This window comes from Phocoena sinus, chromosome 8, assembly GCF_008692025.1.
Source record: "Phocoena sinus isolate mPhoSin1 chromosome 8, mPhoSin1.pri, whole genome shotgun sequence".
In the NCBI taxonomy this organism is placed as follows: Eukaryota; Metazoa; Chordata; class Mammalia; order Artiodactyla; family Phocoenidae; genus Phocoena; species Phocoena sinus.
The window spans coordinates 30,048,821-30,073,633 of NC_045770.1; the positions used below are offsets into that span (position 1 = coordinate 30,048,821).

The following is a 24,813-nucleotide window of genomic DNA, read 5'->3' on the forward strand; positions in this document are numbered from 1 at the left end:
CTTGTATTGGGAAAATGTTATTATGGGGAAGAGGATAATTTCACAGTTCTTTCAACTTTCAGTGTATTCACCATTACACATTATATAGAGAAATCTATGTTTTACATACAAATAAGTTTAAGTTCTAATGACATGAATGTATACCTCCTATGGGGAGAAGTGAGCAACAGAAGAATAGTTAAGTATTTATTGTTTTAAGATTCATATAGAATAGTGATTAAAAACATGAATTTCAGAATTAGACAGACGTGGGTTCTATTTCCAGCTCCACTTCTTATGTTTAACATATCAAGCTCTAGTTTCCTCATCCATAAAAGTTAAAAAAATATAATAGTACCTAAGTCAAAGGATTGTTATGAGTACTAAATGAAACAATGCATAAAAGCACTAAGCACAGTGGCATAGAGTGTTTGATAAATGTTAGCAAATATTATTATAACTGGATTATTCAATATCAAAAGTTTGAAGATGGGGTTTCCCTGGTGGCGCAGTGGTTGAGAGTCCGCCTGCCGATGCAGGGGACACGAGTTCATGCCCCAGTCCAGGAAGATCCCACATGCCGCGGAGCGGCTGCGACCGTGAGCCATGGCCGCTGAGCCTGCGCGTCCGGAGCCTGTGCTCCGCAACGGGAGAAGCCACAACAGTGAGAGGCCCGCGTACCGCAGAAAAAAAAAAAAAAAAGTTTGAAGATGAATGGTGGAAATGGGACCCAAAAAGGGTGAGAAACTCAGAGACAATTCACAGGTAAAAAGGTTTAACACACTGGTCACAAATTAGAAACCGAGGTGCCAGGAGAAATAAAGATAGACTGTTTGCCTGAGTATGAGTAACACAAAGTCTTATAAAATAGTTTAATTCTTTAAATTCCCAATATATGCTATACCTCCTTGCCAAGCAGTTCACATACAGTTCTATGATTCTTCAAAGCATCTTGAATTGTCTGGATTTGCATAGAAACTGCTGACAGTACAGATTCTTCTAGTCTATTGAATTCATCAAAACAACCCCAGGCCCCACACTTCACCAAACCAACAAATATTCGTCCCATTGACTTCACATCGATGCCCTTAAAAATAACAATAAAAATTATATTCAATAAAAATAATTAAAATCTCTAATAATAATTTAATACTTTATGTCATTTAGTGAGAAGGTAATCATTTCACCCATCTATACCTCTTTAGTTCTTTTTTAAGCAGAGATTAAATAGCTACTCTTTCAAAACCTAGGATGGTTTCAAGGAGTAAACAAAATAATTCATGTGAAAGTGTTCTGAAAAGTACACAGAACTAAACAAGTATAAGATTTTGTTTCAGTTATTCTTTAAGTCAAAATACACACAATGTTTTGAAAATGGTAACTTAATAAGAATTTAAGATTTTTCCTCTAATATAAAGCTTCATTCTGTATTTAAAATTATTTCTATGTAATAGTTCTCTTTAGAAAAGTTTTTGGACTACACTATGTGCAACCTCTCTCCATTTTACTTCTCAAATAAAATCCACTTTCAAGTGATTTAAAAGAAGAGTGATTTTAAAAGAGAGCATTTCATATGTAAGTATGTGAAAACTATTCCAAACATCTAAGACACTATTATAGCGTTTGATAATTATTTATTCTACCTCATCACAATTAAAAACTAAAACTTGTCTTCCAAGTAGTCCACCTAAAGCCTTTACTGATTCAGTTTTTCCAGTTCCAGCTGGTCCGTACGGATTTCCTCCAAGTCCCATCTTCATGGCTTGAGTGAGAGTTAAGTAGCACTTGTCTGTCAGTGGAGTGTAAACCAGCTTGGGAGCATTACCCTACACAAGAGAAATATAAACTTCAAATATTCATATTCTATTCAATATGTACAAATATTATATAGTGTAGTTAAATAGCAATTCTAGTTAAAAATTTAAAAAGGCAAAAAATAGTTTAAAGTTGTTAACATAGAAAAAATATACAAAAATTTTTTTAGTAATTCAAGAAACTTTCTAAAGCACAAACTGGAATTAAACTTAGTTATTTCTCAAGCATGTACTTTATTCTATCCTCAATTGACATACTGTCAGGTTTTCCAAATAGTCTCTCAAGTTCTTGATAATGTCACAAAGATATACCTCTAAGGCAGGCAAATCCAGAAACTGTATACAATTATACACTTTCCAATACAATTCAATATAATTATGTACAATAATCATCCTATTTTGTATTTTAAAATTCATGTAAATTACTTCCTGGAATCTTACAATCTTCAAAAATCAGAACTACTTTGGAAACCTCAAAGTATAATTAATTTGAAAAACTCCTTATGAAATTAATAATCTTAACCTATCAAATAATTCTCAAAATTTCTACTAAATTTTAGCGGAAATAGAGTCCAATTCAAGCTGCATTTTATAGAGTTTTTATTTAATTTAGGTGGACAGATTTGGGTCTCAAAATACATTTCCTTTTTGAACGAGCTAGCTGGCAACTCTCTTGACATATGCTTATTAACATAAATGTCAAATATATCCTTATGATTGACTCACTATGATGGAAAAAGGCAGAGAGGATACAACTGGATTTTTTGAGAACAGGTTACATGAGCTAGGTTATTTGCTTGAAAATTATTTTACCTTACAAACTGAGAATATTTAACAAACGTACTTAGAAATATTAACAATTGCACTAATTTTGGCCTTGTAAAAGGAGGCACAAACCAAATTGTTTCCATTGAGGTTGCCTAATATTCAATTCTCTTTAGATTAAAGCTATATTTCAATCTGTATAAATGTTGCTCTAAGAAAAGGTACATTTAGGGAATTCAGCACAACACTGCCGTTATGTTAACTTTTTTTGTATATAGAATTTTTTCCAATATAACATCTTTTTAATTATGATGAAATAGAAGACAATAACACAAAAAATTCTTAAAAGTTACAGCTAAAATAAAAATAACTCTTTCATCCAATAGCAAATTTCCTTTAAAGTAAATAATTTCTAACTGGAAAGATTAAACATTTCTGCCACAAGTCATACCTGGTACTCATAAGTATACTGAAGTTCAGAATCCACCATTTGAATGTAACATGTGTGATTGCTTTTCATATAGAATCTAACTTGTTTTTTCCAAGCCCAGTCTTCAGTTGTATGAACTTGAACTTGATTTAACTGCTTCACTACATCAATATTATGAATAATATCAAGAATAAGTGCTTTAAGTTTAAGCTCCAGAATGCCAGATTCTGTATACAATTGAAATAATTGGGGAAAATGTTAGCCTGTGATTTATGTACTTTATGATTTTATATACACACACACACACGATTTCTCAATAAATGAATTTAAATGGTAATTTCATGATACATTTGAATAGTATAGTAATATATATCATGCAAGTCAAAAGAATGTCAAATCCACCAATAAGAATTGTGTGTGTGAAAACTAAGATATTAAAATTCAATGAAACCAGGGTTCTGGTTCCTTATGCAAGGGAGTAAACACACTCAGCCTGTCTCTCCCTCTGAATGCAGGTATAAAACACGGACAACATACACTGAACTGCTGTTTAGGACTCTGAAAAAGTAAAGAGTATCAGGCAAATTGGGGAAGGGAAGAATTAGAAGTGCCACCAAACCAGTGGTAAATTTACCGTTTTTCTTTTTCTTTTTACTCTCTTATATCCATGGGCCTGGATTCAATGCTGCCAGAAACCCATATTGGTGTAGACAGAGAGAGGTCCAGGAGAAGGCTTTTAACTCAGACTTGAAAAGCAGAAAAGGAGTCTCAGCGCTGGCAGCTGAGACCCAGAAATGCCTAAAACTCTGAAGGAAGGGAACTGTCCTTTGAAATCAGAGGAGCTATGATCCCAAGACAGTGGGACTAACTCAAATTGCTCTTTTTCTCTCTTTTCTCCCATCAACTGGTCCAAGACATGGGCACAGTCACAGAAAGTGTGAAGGAGAGTACAGTACATGAAACTCCAGCTTTCTGGACAGAGGACCAAAAGAGGAGCCCAAGGGAACCACAAAATCACTGCTAAGACCATGGAAGGGGAGAAGATTGGGAAAATGACCCTATAAACTTTATGAACTCTTGAGCTCAGCCTGAGCTGTGCAGACCTCATCCTAAACATTAAACCAAAGACTTTGATAACTGGCCACTAGGTGGCACACATGTGGGGAAGATCTCAAGAGTATAGCAAAGACAGAACAGACATTGGAACCACAACCCACAGAAAGCTGGCTGAAACTTGTGGCCTGAACCCAACAAGATCACTTGCTAACAGAAAAATATCAACATTATCCAGCAAATTTAAATAAGACTCAGACTCTTATAACACAATATCCAAAATGTCCAGGATACAATCCAAAATCATTCAACATGAAAAGAACCAAAAAAATCAACTCACATCAGAAAAGACAATAAAGGTGAAATGAAGACATTCTCAAGAGAAGGAAATCTGTAAGATTCATAGTCAGCAAACGGGCTCTAAAAGAAACACTAAAGAAAATTCTTCAAAGAAAGAAAATGACAGCAGAAGGAAACTTGGAGCATCAGGATGAAGGATGGGCAACAGAAATGGTAAGCATCTAGATAAATATAATAGACTATTCTCAGGTCCTTTAAAATACATTTGACAGTTAAAGAAAAAAATTATAATCTCATGGAGTTTTCAATGTATATAGATATCTATATACATTGAAAACAACATAAAAAGGGGAGGATAAAGAAACCCATATGGTGGTAAGGTTTCTACATTCCACTTAAAATAGTAAATTATTGATTCTAAGTACAATATAAAAGTATGTATATTGTAATTCCTAAAGTAACCTCCAAAATAGACACACAGATGATTGATTGACAGACAAAAGCACAATAGATAAATTAAGATAGAATACTAAAAAAATGTTCAAATAACCCAAAAGTAGGCAGAAAATGGAATATTTTCCCATACCAGTATTCCCTGGATCCTCAGAACTTGTATCAATGTTAGTATAGTGCTCTAACTTATTCACCAGTTGTGTTTCAATCTGATGAAGACTATGATCTTTGATGGCATTTTCTACATCTTCAGTGAATTTAATCTGCTCTGCCAAGCATAATATCTAATGAATAAAGAGAAAAATTATTTTTTAAAGCTGAATTTACTTAGAAATATTTTATAAATTTAAGGAAAGATACCTTTTTCCAAATTTCCAATTACATATTGGACCTCTCTACCTGAATGTCTTACTGGCACCTCATATATTAATAGAGCAATACATCTGTAGAAAAAGCATGTGTGATGCAGCCCAAGCTTACTTCTCAGAGCTCATCTTTTACTATTCTCCTATACGCCTATTTTTGGGTCTTAGAGCCCACCAAGCTTATTATAACCTAAGTGCTTTGTACTTTCTTCCCATGACTCTCCTCATAAATGGCTTCTTTTTAACCAGTAAGATGCAAAGATAACAGAGTATGATGCATTCTACTTAATAAAAAGAGTAATCTTCTAGCATTCCAAAATAATCTCTCAGTATACTATTGAAGTCTACAATTTCAAAACACCAATTTTATCCTAAATTAAAGTCTGTCTTAATCTTTCAGTCTAATACCCATAAACAGAAACTAAATACAGATCAACTTCATGTTTACATAAAATATGAAATATTAATGCCATTTGAGAGGATTTCTATAATATTATCAATATAGCAAGGTTACTGATAAAGCAAATGATACATTTAAACACCAGATTTTGTAAACTTGTATTAAAATACTTTGATACAGTTCTTAGATGAACAAGGAAAACCAATAACCTCCTTTAAACTAAAGACATGATCTATCATCGTATAAAAACACTAAACCTGGGGCTTCCCTGGTGGCGCAGTGGTTGGGAGTCCGCCTGCCGGTGCAGGGGACACGGGTTCGTGCCCCGGTCTGGGAGGATCCCGCATGCCGCGGAGCGGCTGGGCCCGTGAGCCGTGGCCGCTGGGCCTGCGCGTCCGGAGCCTGTCCTCCGCGACGGGAGAGGCCACAACAGTGAGAGGCCCGCGTAACGCATAAAAAAAAAAAAAAAAAAAAAAAAAAAAAAAAAAACACTAAACCTACTGACCAATTAACTACTGAACAGATTATTTTTTTCTTATATATACCTTTTAGCATCCAGAAAATATCATCAAATGCCTCTATTTATCAGATTAATCCATTATCTATATATAATTTTAATACTTAATATAGCAGGCTACAACGCAGCCAAAACTAAATAAATAAATTAATTAATTAAAAAAAAAAAAAATATAGCAGGCTAAGCTGCTGTTTGCTCTTAGAACATTGTACAAATACCACATTAAGTTCTTTAACAAAAGAGAAAGCCAATTAGCAACTTTGCAGGGCAAAGTCACCTCTCATACTTTATAGTACAAAACTCACCAGCTTCTTTAATCAAGTATATGGTGAAGTGTTTAAACAGATCCAAATCTGCTTTGTGAGAAAAGACTTTGCTTTTTAATTTTCATATGAAAATCTTCACTTGCCACCTTGAAACTAATAGTCATATATATGGATTTCCACTCAGGCAATACTACTGAATTTCTGTATTATAAATAAATTTTAATAATAATGCACATCGATATCTCAATTTTTAACAGTCTGCTATACGATTTCTATGAGAGGCTAACAGAAATGATGCTCAAGATACAGTCTTAACTAATTCTCGTGTCACATTACCATTAAGATACCTGGACAAACACTAACATTGTCTAAAATGTAATGGTCGCTAAGGGTGCTCTGCAAACATTATATAATTTAACCTTCAAAATGAGTTGCCGTGGAGGTATTATTATACCCTCTTAACTAAGTGTCAAAAGGAATCACTCAAAGTATAACTGGAAAAGGTAGGATTTGAACCAAGGTCTGTCAGATTTTTTCTACTTTATCATGCTGCCTCCTTCCCAGACCAGAAAGTGCTTTCTCTACATTATTTCAGGTCCTTACAAAGATGTCTTTAGAGAACTGAATTAATAGTACACAGTAACCTGTACCAGACATTCATGTAACCAGTTATACTATTCAATCCCCTTACATAAATGCTCTTGAGATAATTTTTTCTTAACATTAACTGCTAATAAACTAGAATTCTTTGTTTTGATAGATTATGAACTGTATACATGTTTAGTAGTTCATATTTTTACTTGACTGCTCAGAGACCAGAACTAAGTTTCAGGCTCAAATCCAGCAACATTCTTTAGCCTGTAGCTCCCAGTATATCTCCTGATATAACTGTCATTTACTCAATCTAATTATTATGCAATTCTTACTTTTGTATATTTTTTAATATTGTGTCTTTTACTCTAAGTCAATTTAAATCCTACCTGGAAGTTGACAGAGTACTAGGAAACATTTCCAGAGATAATAAAGCATTTTAACTCTGACTTTCAATGGCATTATTATTCATCAATGACTACTTTTATTTTTCTCTAAGAACTTAACAAGAGTTTTTAAACATATTTTAGTTTGACTTAAACAGCTAAAAGATACAAAATGATATGAGTGATAAAATGGCTAAGAATCCAGAATGTTCCAAGTTTCCTATTTAATTTCTCATGCTTTAAAAGAACCAACATAAAACCCTGTTCCAATAGCTACTAAATGTTTTAATCTGAAAAGCAAAAAATAGTTAGGTAGATTTTCCTGTGAGAAATCATACAACATCTCAATGCCTGCCTTTCATAGTCCCTAAGAACTAAAGTTCCTGATATCTTACCTCTGTAGTGTTAGTCTCAACCAGCAATAAAACTAATCCTGAACAAGGCAGGATATCTAACCCAAGTCTTAGTGCTACACTTTAATAAGGCCCAGAACAAGTTTTGTAAGACACATATCTAGCATCCAGTATTTCAGGAATGAGCTCCTATGAACACTGACCTGTAGCAATCTCTATAACAACCATGAAACCTAGCGCTCTTCTTCCCTGCCAAAGTTCTAGTTAAGTACTGTGATTATGTTTCAGACCAACACTAACACTACTAAATTCCCACCAGCTCCAACCTCCTAGATGAGTCCATGGAAAGGGTGGGAGACAATGTCATAGATCCTGTGCCTCTCCATCAATGATGGACTAATCATCTGGAACCAGGAAACTAATACATGACTAATTCTGCCTCCCAGTTCCACTCCGCAATGGCCTGGGTAGCTTAGATCTCAGCAGGCCTTCTGCTTGTAAGCATCTGAATTATGGCAAACTAATGGAGCTAGAAGAGAATTTCACTATTGTGCTGCTCCTCCCTCACATTTAACAGCTGAGGGACTGAGACTCAGATATTAAGCAATTAGTCAATGTTAATTGTTAGATAAAGAGAAAACAAAGATCCCAGTTGTCTAAGCCTCCTGACCTCTAGGTCAGGGATCTTCCAATGACACCATGCCTACCTGTACTCTAGACATAAGCCCCCTTACCTGTGAAGGGAAAAAGGATGGGTCAATTGCACCTTGAGAACTTCGTCCAGCAGTAACACATTCCGTCAACAACTCTTTCAAAGTTTCCTTCATTTCCAAGGCTAAATCATTTAACCAAGTCTGAAAATAAAATTAGAAAATATATTATTTCTTATTACACAAGTCATAAAACAAAAACACAAGCTAATGACTCTATTCTTTTATTTCAGGAGGAAGGTTATAATTTCTTATTGACTCTCACACTCCCAAAATGTGTTGTATGGTATATAATTTTTTATTAATAAATGATTTAAATGAAGAAAACTATTTTTTCACCTCTTGGGATAATGTTAAGTGTGAAAACTCAAAAATTTGTAGTTAGTTATCACTATCACCATCTATACAAACCAAAAAAACATGAACATTTAAAAACTAACCCATTCATTTCATCATTATGATAAATCAAACTAGATAGCTGGGCCAATAAATTAGAGTCACAATGACTAGGTAAGTCCCCTGGCTCACACTATCCTGATGATCTTATATTCAGAAAGCTGTAACCATAGGAAGGGATTGCTTCATTAAGGTGAACCATATTATTTAAGGAGTTAAGATCCTTCTTCAAACAAAACTAATTCTGTTTCAAGGTCAAAACAATACATTTTTCACTCATTTGATTATAGATAAAATAACAAAAGTTTAAACTAAAGTTAAAATAATAATGATGATTAATAAAAATAGCATGAATATTTAAGAATCACTACTTAACTTTTAAAAACTGTATCATTTGCAATAAAATATAAGAGCAAAAACTACAATCTTAAATAGCTTTTCATCATTACCTTTTTTAAGTTCTAGCTTTTTACTGTTTATCTTTAGAGCACTTTCCAGTATTAAAAATAGCACAAACTTTTTCCCAGTTCAAAAGCCACTGCAGCTAAAGAGTAAGAAGCTCTCAGTGCACGGCAGCAGACACCTACTCTGCTAATCATCACAAGAGCTCCCCGAGTGCTGCACTACCCCCAGCTGCTGAAAGCTCTTTCTCTCTCTGTTCATCCAGTCCTAATAAAATCACAAGAAAGGAAAACAACAGCAAAAACAACAAATCTCTTCACCAAATATGGGAGCTACTTAACAAACCTTCTATCCTTTCAACCACTTGATTTATATACTCAACATCCAATAAAATGTTGAGGCCTAACCAGGAGTGGACTTTTTACTAAACTGTACAGATACATGCATGATAAGGCATGGCCCTGACTTGCAGTTGAAAGATACCTTTAGAACTTAAAAATTACAATTCAATGTGTTACATCCTATTGCTGTTGGCTTTAGCTATATAACTGTAATAGGCTTTTGACAGTTCACTTCTAGTCCTGCAGAACCAATTAATCAATAGTTGTACTATAAATGCACTAGTTTCAAGTTTACTTGTTCATTTAAATCATCTCATACAACTCAGATTTTAAAGAAAAAAAAAGAACAAAGACTTATTGAGCAGTTATGTTTCAAACACTATAGTGTACCTAAAGCCAATTATCTCATTTAATTTTCAACAGAAAGTCTTTGCTAGTAGGCCTCCCATTTTACAGTTAAGAAAACTGAGACTCTAAGTTATATAGCTAATAAGTTGTGGAGCTACAATTAATATCCAAGTCTTCTTGACTCCAAAGCAAAAGTTGTTTTCAAAATTACATGCTGCCTTCCAAAGACTAAAAATACATATTCTCTTTAATATCAAATCATTCTGAACCTAACAAAACAAATTATTTTTTAAGATATAAGTTTCCAAAAGGCCTAAATTAACCAACTTACTCTACAAACTGAATTAATTTTGATACAAAGTTCATATCGTTAATTCTTTATACTTTCACACTTGAAAAAGAATTACTTACCTCTACGTTATTTGACAGAAGAACTTTGTTTTTAAAAGGTACAACTTCTCCCTCTAAAGATTTCATTGCAGTTATATGTTTTGATTCCTCATCAAAGCACACACTGTTAATGCCTACATTACAAAAGCAACAATTTATATGCAAAAGTTTTATTAAAGACATAATTATTAGACAGTATATATGATTACCACATAATACATAAAGTATACTTCATAATATAGAATATATTTGAATTATATTAATTCAGTTATATAATGAAATAGAACAGCTTTTCATAACCCAAAACTGGAAACAACCGAATGCCCCCAGATGAATAGAGAAACTGTGGTATATTTGAACAATTGACTATTTTAAGCAATAAAAAGGAATAAAATATAGTTTTAGGTACTTGAAACCATTATGATGAGTGAAAAAAAACAGGCACAAATGAGTGCATAAGAATACGTACCAATGATTCCACTTACATTATATGAGACAAAAAGATAATAGGAAAGGGGGAGAGCAAACAAGACTTCCCTTCCCCAAAATTTGCACTCACTTTATAGTATATAAAAAAACACATTACCTAATTTTGATCTTTAGAAAAACCCTATAAGTTATTATTTACAATTTAAAGAAAGAAACTAGATTTCAGAGAGGTAAATTAATAACTAATAAATAGTAGAGGTAGAGCTCGAAAGCAAGCTTTCTGATTCCAAGAGCTCTTTCTACTATCTTCCACAGGCAAAATCACAGTTACAGATATAAGCACTCTAAAGCTTCAGATATACAGTGGTTAATAAATACTTCTGTAAAGCACCAGAGAGTAAATATCTTAGGTTTTTACAGGTCATAAGGTCTCAGTGTCAATTACTCAACTTTGCTTGTAGCACAAAAGCAGCTATAGACAATAATGGACATGGCTGTATTCCTTCCAACAAAACCTTATTTAAAAAAAAAAACAGAGAGCTAGTCAGATTTGGCCTGTGGGCCTACAGTTTGCTAATCCCTGACTGCAAGTGAAGATGATGAAAATTTTTTACTTCTTAAAGTTAATTTGAAAAATACAGCTCTTTTCCAACAAATAATATTTCAAGAAAATAATAATCATCGTGTTTGTAGCAAACCAATTCCGAATGCAATTACCCAACTAAAATGATTCAACAACATCGAAGCATATGGCATTATTACTCTACACTTTTTACCAGGTAATCTCACCTCTTCCTATAGCCTAATTATCATCTATACACAGATGACTCCCGATTTTACATCTCCATCCCACGTATCTCTGCTAACAATAACAGTATCTCCACTGGGACATCACTCAAGAGACCTTAAACTCAATAATGAATGGACATGTTCTCCTTCACTTCAGACCTCTGCACATCCTATTCCCTCTGTTTCCCCATTTTTCCTCTAGCTAAGACCTATATTTTCTTCAGATCTCACCTGAGATGTCATCTTTACATACCCAAAACTGAGCTAAATGTCTTCACAGATGCAGCTATAACACCACATACTTATGTCGACCACAGAAATTGTCGTATATTGTATTTGTCAACTTACTAACTTGCCTCGTCCACTAAACTAGAGTTCTTTGAGTGTATGACCTGTATTTTATTCAACAGTCTGCCTAAGAGCCTAACATAATGCCTGGCAGATAACTGAAACTCAATAAATATCTGTTGAATAAATGTTCAATCTTACCAGCAAACAGTTTCTTAAGGTGAGACTGAATCACTGATGAGTTAGTAGACTGGCCCAGTATTTCTAATAAGTCATCATCACCAATAAAGTAAAATCTTGGGAATGCTGAGCGTTTTTCCAAAAAAAAAAAAAAAAAAAAAAAAAAATCTCTTTTCAAATAATTAAGATATTAAAGTACTTTATAATTTATTATACAAGATTGTTTTTAAAAACATGCCTCCAAGAATTCATTTAATGATTTCTGACATCTTTGAAGCTGATCAAGTATCGTTAGTAGAGAATTTCTGATTCCTGCATGTGTAGTTAACGTTGTGACTCTATTATCTTTCTTGATGTCAGTCATTATTGATCTGCAGAAGAAAAAAGTTATTTTCACATCTATTTTAACAGTTTTTGGCTGAAACAGGGATGTGGAGACTTTTTTTTTGCTTGCTTAAAACAAACTAGTAACATCAGTATAACAGCAATACATTATTATACTTCTAATAAATAATCCTCAAAGTTAATAATACTCCATTACCATTTTTAACCTCCATTATTGCACATTCTCTTATTTCATTCACTCACTAAAAAAATATTAAGCCTTACCTCATAGAGATAATGGCCCAGTGACAGAGAAAGATATTAAATAATTTCTCCAAATATTCAAATAAAATTATGATAAGTGCTAAGAAAGAAAAGCACAAAGGACTGTTTTGTACTAAGAAAGAATTAGTAAAAGGCTAATGCGGAAATCCCTAACCTATGACTTATTTGAGGAAGTAATTTAAGCTGAGATTTGAATGATAATGAAAAAGAAAAAGGCAATGAATAGGAGGCAAACAGTTTCTGGCAAAGACCCTGAGAAAGAGTGTGGTATGTTAGAGAAACTAAAGGCTAGAGTCACTAAAGTAAAAAAAAAAAAAGAGAGAGAGAGCAGCACAAGAAAAGGCTAGAGAAATGGACAAGGAGCAGATCCTTAGATCTGCTTTATCCTCAGAACAACAGAAAGTCATGTTAAAGTTTTACTTAATGGAATAAAGGAAAGAAGTAATGTGGACTTCATTTTTAAAAGATTACTCTGGCTGTTGTGTGAAAAACTTACTGGAGAAGACAAGAATACGAATAAGTCAAAAGATTAGCCAGTAGTACAAGTGAGTGACAACAAAAATACTTCAGAATAAAATCAAAGAAGTAGAGATATAAAAGATATAATAAAATCGATTAGTAGGTTAGAATCAACAAAATTTGGTAACAAATGGATTTGGAAATGGAGGAAGAGGTCAAAGATATCCATTATGCTTCTGCCTTGAGCAGTTAGGTGGTACCATTTATCGGGAAGAAACCAGAGAGAAAAGAAAAGGGACTGTAGGAAAGGGACTGGGGGTAAATTCATGAATTTAGTTTTGACATGTTGAGGATATTTAATACATTTGGAGCTCAGAAAAGAAATATGAGCTCAATAAATAAGTTGAGGAGACCTCAGCAAATAGATGAGAATTGATTCTGAGTGTTTAAGATCATTAAGGAGAGAATATAGAGTGAGAAAACCTAAAGCTGAAAGGTGGAGAATGTCTACATCTAAATGTTTAGAAAGGGCTGAGGACTAGGAATCAGGAGTGGAACCAGAGAAATGGGCAGAAAACCAAAAAGGACAGGATCACAGAAGTCAAAAGAACAGACTTTCTAAGAAAGAAGAAATTTTCAACTCTATTAGATACTAGTCAGAGATAAAGTAAAATGAAAAATAAAAAATGCCCATCAGATTTACAATGGGAAAGTAATTGGTAACTTTAAGAAATACTAGGTATATATTAGTAATATTATTATTACTATTATACTATAGATATATTATTAATATAGGTAGAGTGGTAAAGATAGAAACCAGATCAAAATGATTCAAGTATATAACTGAATGAGAGAAACTCATTTCTCAGAAGGGTCCAGTAGGAAAAAAGTTGAGGACACAGATGACGCTAATAATGTAAAAGTAATTAGCTTGTATTAAGTACCTCACTATATGAATAAAAACCATCATATGTGTCTTTGTCTTATGTAGTTGTACTGACCTAAAATCTTCATCAACTCTGTTGAAGCGCATCTGTTCTTTTGGCAATGCTCCACGGCCAAAAATGGGTTCCAAATATACCCACTTTCTCTGAATGTGGTTTAAATTCTGCAGGTACTCATCTAACTCTGCAAGTTTTCTTTCCCAAATTGACACTTTATCTTCAAATCCTTTATAATAAGGAGAATCCTTTAAGGACTGAAGAAGGCACCTATTATCTCCAACTTGATTTACTATATCCTTCCAGTCTTTAATCAGCTTGATAGTTCGACATTGGCTGTCTTCATAATCAACCAATGTAAATACTGCTCCAACTCCCCAAAGATCAAGTTCTCGTAAAGCTTCTCTGATTGTAACTTCACCTTGTGCACGACTATTTAAATCCTATTTAACACAAAATATTCATATTTATTACTTCAACATTATCATATAAATAAGTTATATCTATTTTGTAAGAAGATATATTTTTATTTGACTTTGCACCATAAAGAAAAAAAAAATTTAAGTGGATTATTTTCATCAATCCAAGAGAATTACTGGCAAATGTATTAAGGGATATCAGATATCTAGTTCACATGGTCAAATATATACAGAGTTCTGCCTTATGCTTTTTACTTCTAAAAAAAACCCCAAAATTTAAGCATCCACTGCAAACCACAAAAATATTTTAAATTTTGCAGAACTCAGCCATTTTATTGTAATTTAACTGTAAGTTCCAATACATCTAAAATGATTAGCAACCATCTAGAATTACCTCCTACAGCAGTCATGCTTTATAACCTTATGATTATCTACATATGCTCCAGGATTATCAGCAAAGATGAAAGTATACATATTAGATAATATATTAGAAAATAAAACAATTTGACATCAGAAGTCCTTTTATTTTTTTACATTAAATGGGCAGAACACAAAATAGAAAGTCTGCTACTTATGATATAATTGTACAAGTTTTACTTTCACCTGAGACCTATGCTAAAACTGATTAGCAAATTGGTTCCTTGTTTAGTTCTCTGTATTTTTGTACCCCTTAGCTTCTATTTATAATATACCCTATAATTTTAAATGTATTTTATAAAATGCTTTGTACTTGTTTGCTTTTTGATTAAAGCTGACTTCCTTCTTAAAGTAAGACATATTTTATTTCAGATTTTTTCTCTCAAAGAAGGGGTTTATATTGTTTCTATAACCCCATCGATAGATTCAGATGTATTACTAATGAAAGAATAATGGAAAAATGGAACACTGTCACTATTTTAAGGGAAGAAAGAAATTTAACTTGCTGCTTTATTTAAATAAAAAATAAAGCAAAAATGTATGTCAACAAAGGTCAGATCTATGAGATATTTATAAAAGTGATTCTTACTTTAAGGTCTGAAGCTTTGGCAACAATTGTAGCAGCTACTCTAAGCAGATCACCAAACAGTAATTTATCTAGACTAGTTCCCCGAGGAAGGCCAAGTAGACGAAAAAGGTCAAGCCAGTGATCTGGAGAAAGATGCTCCCCTCTCACATATTTCAAGATAGGGACTACGATCTGTTAAAAAAGAAGAAAAGAAGACTTATGTATGTATATATACAAGCAAAATGTAAATTATTATTTAATTTTATTATAATTATCTATAAGATTTTTAATTACTGTACTATCTTATTTAACAATCTTAAAATCAAATTCTTAAAAAGAATTGTATAAAACTTTTTATTAAACATTGCTGTGGATACATGCAAATTTCCCTTGGTAGCTTGATATATTTTAAAACATGACCTAAAATATTTCTATTATTATAAATTTAGGAAATGACCTACATCCTAAATATGCTAAATGACCCATATCCTAATTGCTAAGTTATAAATACTCCACTATATAACTTTAACCATAAATTTCTTAGTTATAACTTCTTTCAAACTGAAGCAGAAATATCAGTAACTTCTATGGTTTACTCTATACTTTCTATTTTTTTCATGTAATGGAATCATTAAAAATATATAAACTAAAATTACAGTTCAGTCACTACATAATAAAACGATACATGGAAGCTCCAAACACCATTTTTAAATAGTAAGATAAGTAAAACTATCTTACTTTATATTTGTCAACCTCTGATTGTAATTTCACCGTCATTACTGAATGTTCTTCAACCTTTCTTAATCTGTCATGCCAATTCATCAAAAATTCCTCAAACAGATATGTCTTAGTCCTGTAAAATACCAGAAACATATCTTAAATTTTACATCCCAAAAAATACCACAAAACTATCAGAATCTAAATACTATTTATGAATCAAACCTAAAAGTAATCCAATCTTCATTGGCCATTTCTTGAAATCCTTGCTGAAACTCTTCATAAAGAGTCCAAATTTGTACACAGCTCTCAATGTCCTTAGAGATGCTATATGCCAAGGAGAAGTTGGGCTCTTCTAGGCCAAAATGATGGCAATCATCACTATAGAAACAAGTAGCAAATATCATTAATTTTTTAAAAAGAAAAACTGTTAAATGTCAATAAGTTTAACTAATTAATATTTAACTGCATTCTCTGTGTGTGTTTGTGTGCAAGTATCTGACAGCAGAGGTAGACAGTGGGAGGCTATGTCTACTTTACATAAGAATTTTACTTAACTACTTAGGAACGAGCTCTTCCAAATTCATTAATATGCATTTTTTCCAAAGGAGTCAAAGTAAAATTGGTAATATATATAAATATATTTTATGTATATATGTCATATATATAAATATTCAGAATTGCACAAATTTATGGATTAATCTGAGAACAGATTAAAGAATATCCATTAATATTCTTCTAGGTTGAAAGAATTAGCTTCTAGAACATAAGATATTCTTCATCTAATTAATGTAATGTCACTTAATAAACGTGGTACTAAAACCTCCACTCACCTATGAAGCCAATTAATTTATGGATGCATTTACCCAAATCTAACACAATTATTAAACTTAATATTTGTATTATTATAACATAAAACAACAAATATTTTTCTTTGAAGTCTCATCATTTTGCTAGGTTCATTTTTTTCCCCAGAAGCTCAAAAAGTAATTGTCCATTAATTTTATATATTCCATTTTTAAGTACAATGAGATCACATAAAGCAATATTCCAACTCCCTAATATAACTTTTAAGTAAATTTAATTTTCTATTATTATTATTTAATTTGCTATTATAACTTCTATTATTTCTATTCCTAGGCCTAACCAGAAATCTGCTTTTCTCTTAAAATCCTAATATAATTCAACAACTCCTAAGAAAGCAGTAGCATGAGCACTTAATACTGGTATTTTTAAAACTGCTGAAGTTTATAAGGAAAGACATTAAGATAATAAATATAAGAACATTACTAGCTTAATATATAAATACAAAACTCTTTTTTCCAAAATGTGTACTATCAGTTTTAAAGAATAAACATACACCAGCTTTTTTCTTATGACTTCAAGATCATCAAACTCAATTTTTTTCTCTTTTATTGACTTGGGCACTTTTATCAAGAGTATTTTGCTGGCCAGTTTCAATAACATCATCACCAGGCTTAGTTGGTCCCAACGAGCTTTAAATTTTTCCAGTTCTTGATAATAGATCTGAAGACGTGATTTCACATTTCCTTTTCATCACTTCAATCTATAAGGCAATAGAGTTTACACAATTTAATTCAAGTAAATCTTACTTTATATTCACATTTTTATTTCCAACATTTCAATTTAAAGGTCAAAAAAATATCAGTATCAGCTTTTCAAAGATTATTCTTTATTACTGATTTCAAGTACAATAAAATAACTCAAAAATAAATTAGACCATACATTTACAAAAACAAGAGATATACTGCAAACATCATCATTACAAAATCATTCATATGATTAACAGCATCCATCATAACTATCAACAAAATCAAAGTGATAAAAAAAATTTGATCAATGACCTCCAGTTGTTCTACCTGATTATACAGCTGTTTAATAAAGGAGGGCATTTCCCAGTCTCCCATGCAGCTAACAGCCATAAGACTAAGTGCTGGTCAATAGGATATGAGTGCAATAGATGTGTACAACTTCCAGATTATACCCTTAAAAGATACCATACACAGTAGGTAAATAAATTTATTCATAAGAAAGACTGAAAATAATGTCACATACATTCCTGGTACGGTAGGAAACAAAGATAAACTATATGACATGAACACCATTTATACAAAGTGTTTTACTGTATGGAAGTACTGAGGGAGGTCAATTTCATCAGCAATATATTAGGTTGGCCAAAAAGTTCCTTCAGGTTTTTCCATAAGATGTCACAGAAAACCTGAGCTTATAAATTCTTACAAACCTGAGCTGTAATGGAATAAAGACAAGCAAGAAATCTTAAATGAGAAAAAAAACTGTTTCCATTTTAACAAAATGACCAAAAGGTTCTTACCTGATCTTTAATCATAAGTTGGTGACTTTCCATCATCAACTCAAATTTATCCCACTTAGCTTTCAGATTACTAATTGTTTCTAAACCTCCACCTGCCACAGTCCGTAAAAGTCTGTTTTTATCTTCAGCTTCTTGAAATAAGGGCAAAATCTAAAGGTTAAAAAATGACATGTGAAAACCAACATATTTTATCAAATTTATTAAGATTCCATTTATTTAAAATTGTTTCATGATTTGCTTTTTAAATCAAGATTTTTGCTTTTATATAATTTGTTTTTTTCTGTTTTTTTTTTTTTAAAAGATGTTGGGGGTAGGAGTTTATTAACTTATTTATTTATTTTTGCTGTATTGGGTCTTCATTTCTGTGCCAGGGCTTTCTCTAGTTGTGGCAAGTGGGGGCCACTCTTCATCACGGTGCGCAGGCCTCTCACTATCGCAGCCTCTCTTGTTGTGGAGCACAGGCTCCAGACACGCAGGCTCAGTAGTTGTGGCTCACGGGCCTAGTTGCTCTGTGGCATGTGGGATCCTCACAGACCAGGGCTCGAACCCGTGTCCCCTGGATTAGCAGGCAGATTCTCAACCACTGCGTGACCAGGGAAGCCCAATTTGTTTTGTTTTGTTTTTCTTTTTCTTTTGGTTATTTAGTAACATATTGTTTAGTCTCCATGTGTTTTTTACATTTCTTTCCCTGTAATTCATTTCTAATCTCATAGTGTTGTGGTCAGAAAAGACGCTTGATATGATTTCAATTTTCTTAAATTAATTGAGGCTTGATTTGTGACCCAAGATGTGATCTATCCTGGAGAATGTCCATGCACACGTGAGAAGAAATTGTAATCCGCTGTTTTAGGATGGAATGTCCTATAAATATCGATTAAATCTCTCTGGTCTACTGTGTCATTTAAAGCTTCTGTTTCCTTATTTATTTTCACTTTGGATGATCTGTCCATTGGTGTAAGCGAGGTGTTAAAGTCCCCCACTATTACTGTGTTACTGTCGATTTCCTCTTTTATAGCTGTTAGCAGTTGCCTTATGTATTGAGGTGCTCCTATGTTGGGTGCATATACATTTATAATTGTTATATCTTCTTCTTGGATTGATCCCTTGATCATTAAGTAGTGTCCTTCCTTGTCTCTTGTAACATTCTTTATTTTAAAGTCTGTTTTATCTGATATGAGTATTGCTACTCCAGCTTTCTTTTGATTACCATTTGCATGGAGTATCTTTTTCCATCCCCTCACTTTTAGTCTGTATGTGTCCATAAGTCTGAAGTGGATCTCTTGTAGACAGCATATATATGGGTCTTGTTTTTGTATCCATTCAACAAGCCTGTGTCTTTTGGTTGGAGCATCTAATCCATTCACGTTTAAGGTAATTATTGACATGTATGTTCCTATGACTATTTTCTTAATTGTTTTGGGTTTGTTCTTATAGGTCCTTTTCTTCTCTTGTGTTTCCCACTTAGAGAATTTCCTTTAGCACTTGTTGTAGAGCTGGTCTGGTGGTGCTGAATTCTCTTAGCTTTTGCTTGTCTGTAAAGCTTTTGATTTCTCCATCGAATCTGAATGAGATCCTTGCCGGGTAGAGGAATCTTGGTTGTAGGCTCTTCCCTTTCATCACTTTAAGTATATCATGCCACTCCCTTCTGGCTTGTAGAGTTTCTGCTGAGAAATCAGCTATTAACCTTATGGGAGTTCCCTTGTATGTTATTTGTCGTTTTTCCCTTGCTGCTTTCAATAATTTTTCTTTGTCTTTAATTTTTGCCAATTTGATTACTGTGTGCCTTGGCGTGTTTCTCCTTGGGTTTATCCTGTATGGGACTCTCTGTGCTTCCTGGACTTGGGTGGCTATTTCCTTTCCCATGTTAGGGAATTTTTCGACTATAATCTCTTCAAATATTTTCTCGGCTCCTTTATCTCTCTCTTCTCCTTCTGGGACCCGTATAATGCGAATGTTGTTGCATTTAATGTTGTCCCAGAGGTCTCTTAGGCTGTCTTCATTTCTTTTCATTCTTTTTTCTTTATTCTGTTCTGCGGCAACGAATTCCACCATTCTGCCTTCCAGGTCACTTATCCATCCTTCTGCCTCAGTTATTCTGCTATTGATTCCTTCTAGGGTAGTTTTCATTTTGGTTATTGTATTGTTCATCTCTGTTTGTTTGTTCTCTAATTCTTCTAGGTCTTTGTTAAACACTTCTTGCATCTTCTCGATCTTTGCCTCCATTTTTTTTCCAAGGTCCTGGATCATCTTCACTATCATTATTCTGAATTCTTTTTCTGGAAGGTTTCCTATCTCTACTTCATTTAGTTGTTTTTCTGGGGTTTTATCTTGTTCCTTCATCTGGTACATAGCCCTCTGACTTTTCATCTTGTCTATCTTTCTGTGAATGTGTTTTTTGTTCCACAGGCTGCAGGACTGTAGTTCTTCTTGCTTCTGCTCTCTGCTCTCTGGTGTATGAGGCTATCTAAGAGGCTGTGCAAGTTTCCTGATGGGAGGGACTGTACATAATTTGTTATATACTGGATATAAAGTTTCTAACATTTATTATTATATGCAAACTCAACTAAGACACTTAAACATCAAAAGTTAAAAAAGATAATAAAAGTGGTAATATGAAACTTAATTAAATCATGAATATAGGAAGACAATACTATAGCTGTTCAAAGTGAAGTTCTTATTATAAAAGTTCCATTCATAAGAAAATGCTAAAGAGGCTTCTAAAATTAGTGACTATCTAAAAGCACAGATTAACTAAATTATCCTACTGAACAGAGAAGGGTAAGTCATGAAAAAAAAGGTACTTAAGAAAGGGAAAACTGAAGAATCGGAACCAAGCTCCTGTATTCAGCTTCTACCTGAAATGCCCTGAGCTGTGTATAATGAGCAGTCTGTTAAACAGTCTAGGTGTATGTCAGTAAGTGCTAAACTACTCAAATTGCTTCTAGGCCTTTTAGAGCACCATAAAAGAACAGTGTCCTATAATTTATACCTGTGCTTTTACTACTCAACAAAGCAATAAAATCCACTGAAAGATATTTTAAAATCACTGTGCATATATAATAGGCAAAAAAAAAAAATTAAAACATATCTCAATGACCAGCTTGCAATTTCTGGGCAGGATCAGTTTCACCTGAGAAACAGAAAAACAATGGACCAAGAATCCATGTTGTACTAGGAAAATCAGTGAGAGAAAAAATAGAGCAGGATTCTAATTTCCTGTATGTGAATAGAACTTAGCCTGTGAAGACATTAAAACAGTTTTCAAGTCCACCTGCATGCATTCCTACTTCTTCAAATCCACACGCCAACAGAGAGACATACCAAAACACAATTCTGTAACATCTTGCTGCTTAAAACCCAGCAACGACTCCTCAGTGCCCACAAAATCAAACCTAAGATCCTTAATGTGACTCACATGACCTAGATTCTGCCTAGCTCTTTATACTGTCTCGTGCCACTTCCTGCCTCACATGTTGTTCCCAACATACATCTATTTCTCATAGTTTTTGTGATGACACACTTTCATCCCACTTCATTATCAATCTCCTTAGCTGCCTCCCTCTATGCTTGAACTCTAAATTTCAGAAAGCTCAAAGCTGATCCTATAACCTCTACAGTTTGTTATCAACCAGATGATCTAGTTCAATCCTATGGCTTTAAACATCATGAATATTAAGAGGATTTCCAAATTTATATCTCTAGTCTTCAACTTTACTCTAACTTCCTTATTCCTTATTCTACCTGACATCTCAATCCCCACCACTTCCAATCTCCAAACAACTCCCCTCTCTAGTCATCCTCATCTCAGTAAATGGTACCATTAGCTTTCCAGCTGCTCAAGCCAAAAACCTAGGAGACATGTTTATTGCTTTTTATCTAAGCTCCGTCTACTTCTAATACATCAGAAGACCTTGGTGCTAACTCTAAAGTGCATCATTAATTTCTCCGGTTCTCTCCATCTCCTCTGCTACTCCATGGAACAAGCTTCCATCACCTCTTGTATACCAGTTGCAATATCCTACTAACTGGACTCTCTGCTACTATTGTCTCCCTCCAATCCATTCTTTACAGAGCAGCCAGAGTAATCACTTCAAAATGTAAACCAGACTGTATCCCTTCCCTGCTTAAATCCCTGTAAGGACTTTCTATTACTTTTAGAAAAAAAACCCAAATCCTTATGATTGTTTAAAAGTACCTTCATAATCTGGCCCTTGCCAACCTCTCCAATTTCACCTCAAACCATTTTTTCCTTGAATAATATGGCTTTCTTGATAACTAAGTTTCTTGACAATATTTTCACCTATCTTCCTTAAGCATACCAAACTCCTTCTCTACCTTAAGATCTTTGTATTTGTTGTTCTGTCTACCCCCTAAATCGCGGAATGGTTGCCTCCTTAAGTTTTTCAGGTCTCAGTGCAGATAGATGTCATCTATCTGATAAGGTATCCACAATCGTCCACTCTAAGAAACATCCCCCAGATTATCATGCACTGCTCTAGCTCCTCTTGCTCCTCTCTTTTCTCTGTCCTGTCTCTGTCTCTGTCTCTCCCTCTCTCTCTCTCTGACACACACACACACACAAACACATACACACACGAATGCAAATTTCATGAGAATAGAGCATGTTCATAGCTGTAACCACAACTCCTAGCACAATGCCTAGAATATATCAGGTGATCTGTAAGTATCTGTCAAATAAATAAATGAATGAACACCTCTGCTAAATCAAGCTAACTGCCACAGCTCATAATGCTATTCCTTCTTTAGTTATTTCCTTCTACTAGACAGTACATTATTTTATTTGCCTTTAAATCCTCTTTATACCTTTAAGCTTTCCATATAAAAGTTTATAATTCCTTCCACCATGAAGGTATATTATTTCATTTACCTCTAATCTATCTAATAATTTTAAGCCTATCATATAATAGGAGCATAAAAAACTTTGTATTCTATTTTGAATTATTTCTCCTCCTTCTTCTAAACATAACTAAGATCATCTATAATATGTTCTATAAAATTCTGACTTGCTTATTCTAGGCTCTAGCCTTCTAGATACTGTTTTTATTTATCCTTCACTTTTTTTTATCTTTGTCTCTAATTATGAGCTCCTCCATCATATGTGAGTGAGTGTGTGTGTGTGTGTGTGTGTGTGTGTGTGTGTGCTCCTAATTCTGCTCTAACTTCATACTTCAGCATCTTAAAAGTACAAACCTGGAAGTAACAGCATGAATTATTTATGTTTAGTTTTATTCTAATAAGCCACATCATAAAAGAGACCACAAATACTTCTGAAAATAATAATAAGCATTATTGTTACTATTTCATTACAACAACATAACATCAAGAGTCCAGTCATGAACTGATCAATTGGACTAGATTTTATAGACTTCCTTATAATGCAATTATATGATATTTCTAAATAGTCACATAAAATTACCTAATTTAATCATCCCCAGTACAGTAAAAGAATAAATAAATTGCTTTGTGATTCTCACCTCTGGCTTCCGTTCTTGTAGATTACTATATTGTAAATTTGCATTACCTATCTCTTCCACAGATTGCGGCATAATTGTTAAGACTGCCATAGCTTCAGTGACGAATGTATCAATTTCATGTAAATGAGCTGAAATAGGTAACATTGAAATATAAGAAAAATTATTATTATCACGAAAAATATTTAATTACATAATTTCTAAATCAAGGAATGTTAGAAGTAGTCACTATATGAAATACATTAAATCCTAAGTAGTCATTTGCTTTCATAAAGCAAAATTCAAAATGTAGAATAAGCAAAGAAATTTCTTCTCATGAAACTGTAATTGTTTTACATGACACTTAAAATTTTTGAGAAGAAATTTAAAATGTACTCACTCAGTAAATTTTACTCAAAATTGGTAACTTTTTCAGTCTTTTAAATAATATGCTAAAACACCACAGCTTAAAGGAAAAAAGAAACACTGATATTTTGGAAAATAGTACAGGCATACCTCATTTTATTGTGCTTCACTTTATTGTGCTTTGCAGATATTGCATTTTTTACATATTGAAGGTTTGTGGCAACTCTGCATGGAGCAAGTTTATCAGTGGCATTTTTCCAACAGCATTTACTTGCTTCATGTCTCTGTGTCACGTCTTGGTAATTCCCCCAATATTTCAAACTTTTCCATTATTAATTACATTTGTTATGGTGATCTGTGATCAGTGATCTTTGATGTTACTGTTGTAATTGTTTTGGGGCACCATGAACCACACCCACGTAAAACAGTGAACTTAACTGACAAATGTTGTATATATTCTGGCTGTTTCACCTCTCTATTCCCTGAGACACAAAAATATTGAAATTGGGCCAATTAATAAGGCTACAATGGCCCCTGAGTATTCAAGT

At 33.3% G+C, this 24,813-nt stretch overlaps 1 protein-coding gene across 1 annotated transcript in view; it reads right to left on the reverse strand.

Moving 5' to 3' along the window:
* The window catches only part of DYNC2H1 (dynein cytoplasmic 2 heavy chain 1), a 376,258-nt gene that overhangs the window by 305,731 nt on the left and 45,714 nt on the right, over positions 1-24,813 (reverse strand). Inside the window, 17 exon segments of the mRNA XM_032639512.1 lie at positions 884-1,066; positions 1,623-1,805; positions 3,010-3,215; positions 4,928-5,078; positions 8,407-8,526; positions 10,281-10,393; positions 11,967-12,085; positions 12,185-12,316; positions 14,015-14,397; positions 15,380-15,550; positions 16,097-16,211; positions 16,301-16,456; positions 17,436-17,497; positions 17,499-17,557; positions 17,560-17,642; positions 18,415-18,578; positions 23,924-24,051. Of these exon segments, the coding sequence (XP_032495403.1) occupies positions 884-1,066; positions 1,623-1,805; positions 3,010-3,215; positions 4,928-5,078; positions 8,407-8,526; positions 10,281-10,393; positions 11,967-12,085; positions 12,185-12,316; positions 14,015-14,397; positions 15,380-15,550; positions 16,097-16,211; positions 16,301-16,456; positions 17,436-17,497; positions 17,499-17,557; positions 17,560-17,642; positions 18,415-18,578; positions 23,924-24,051 (2,528 nt within the window).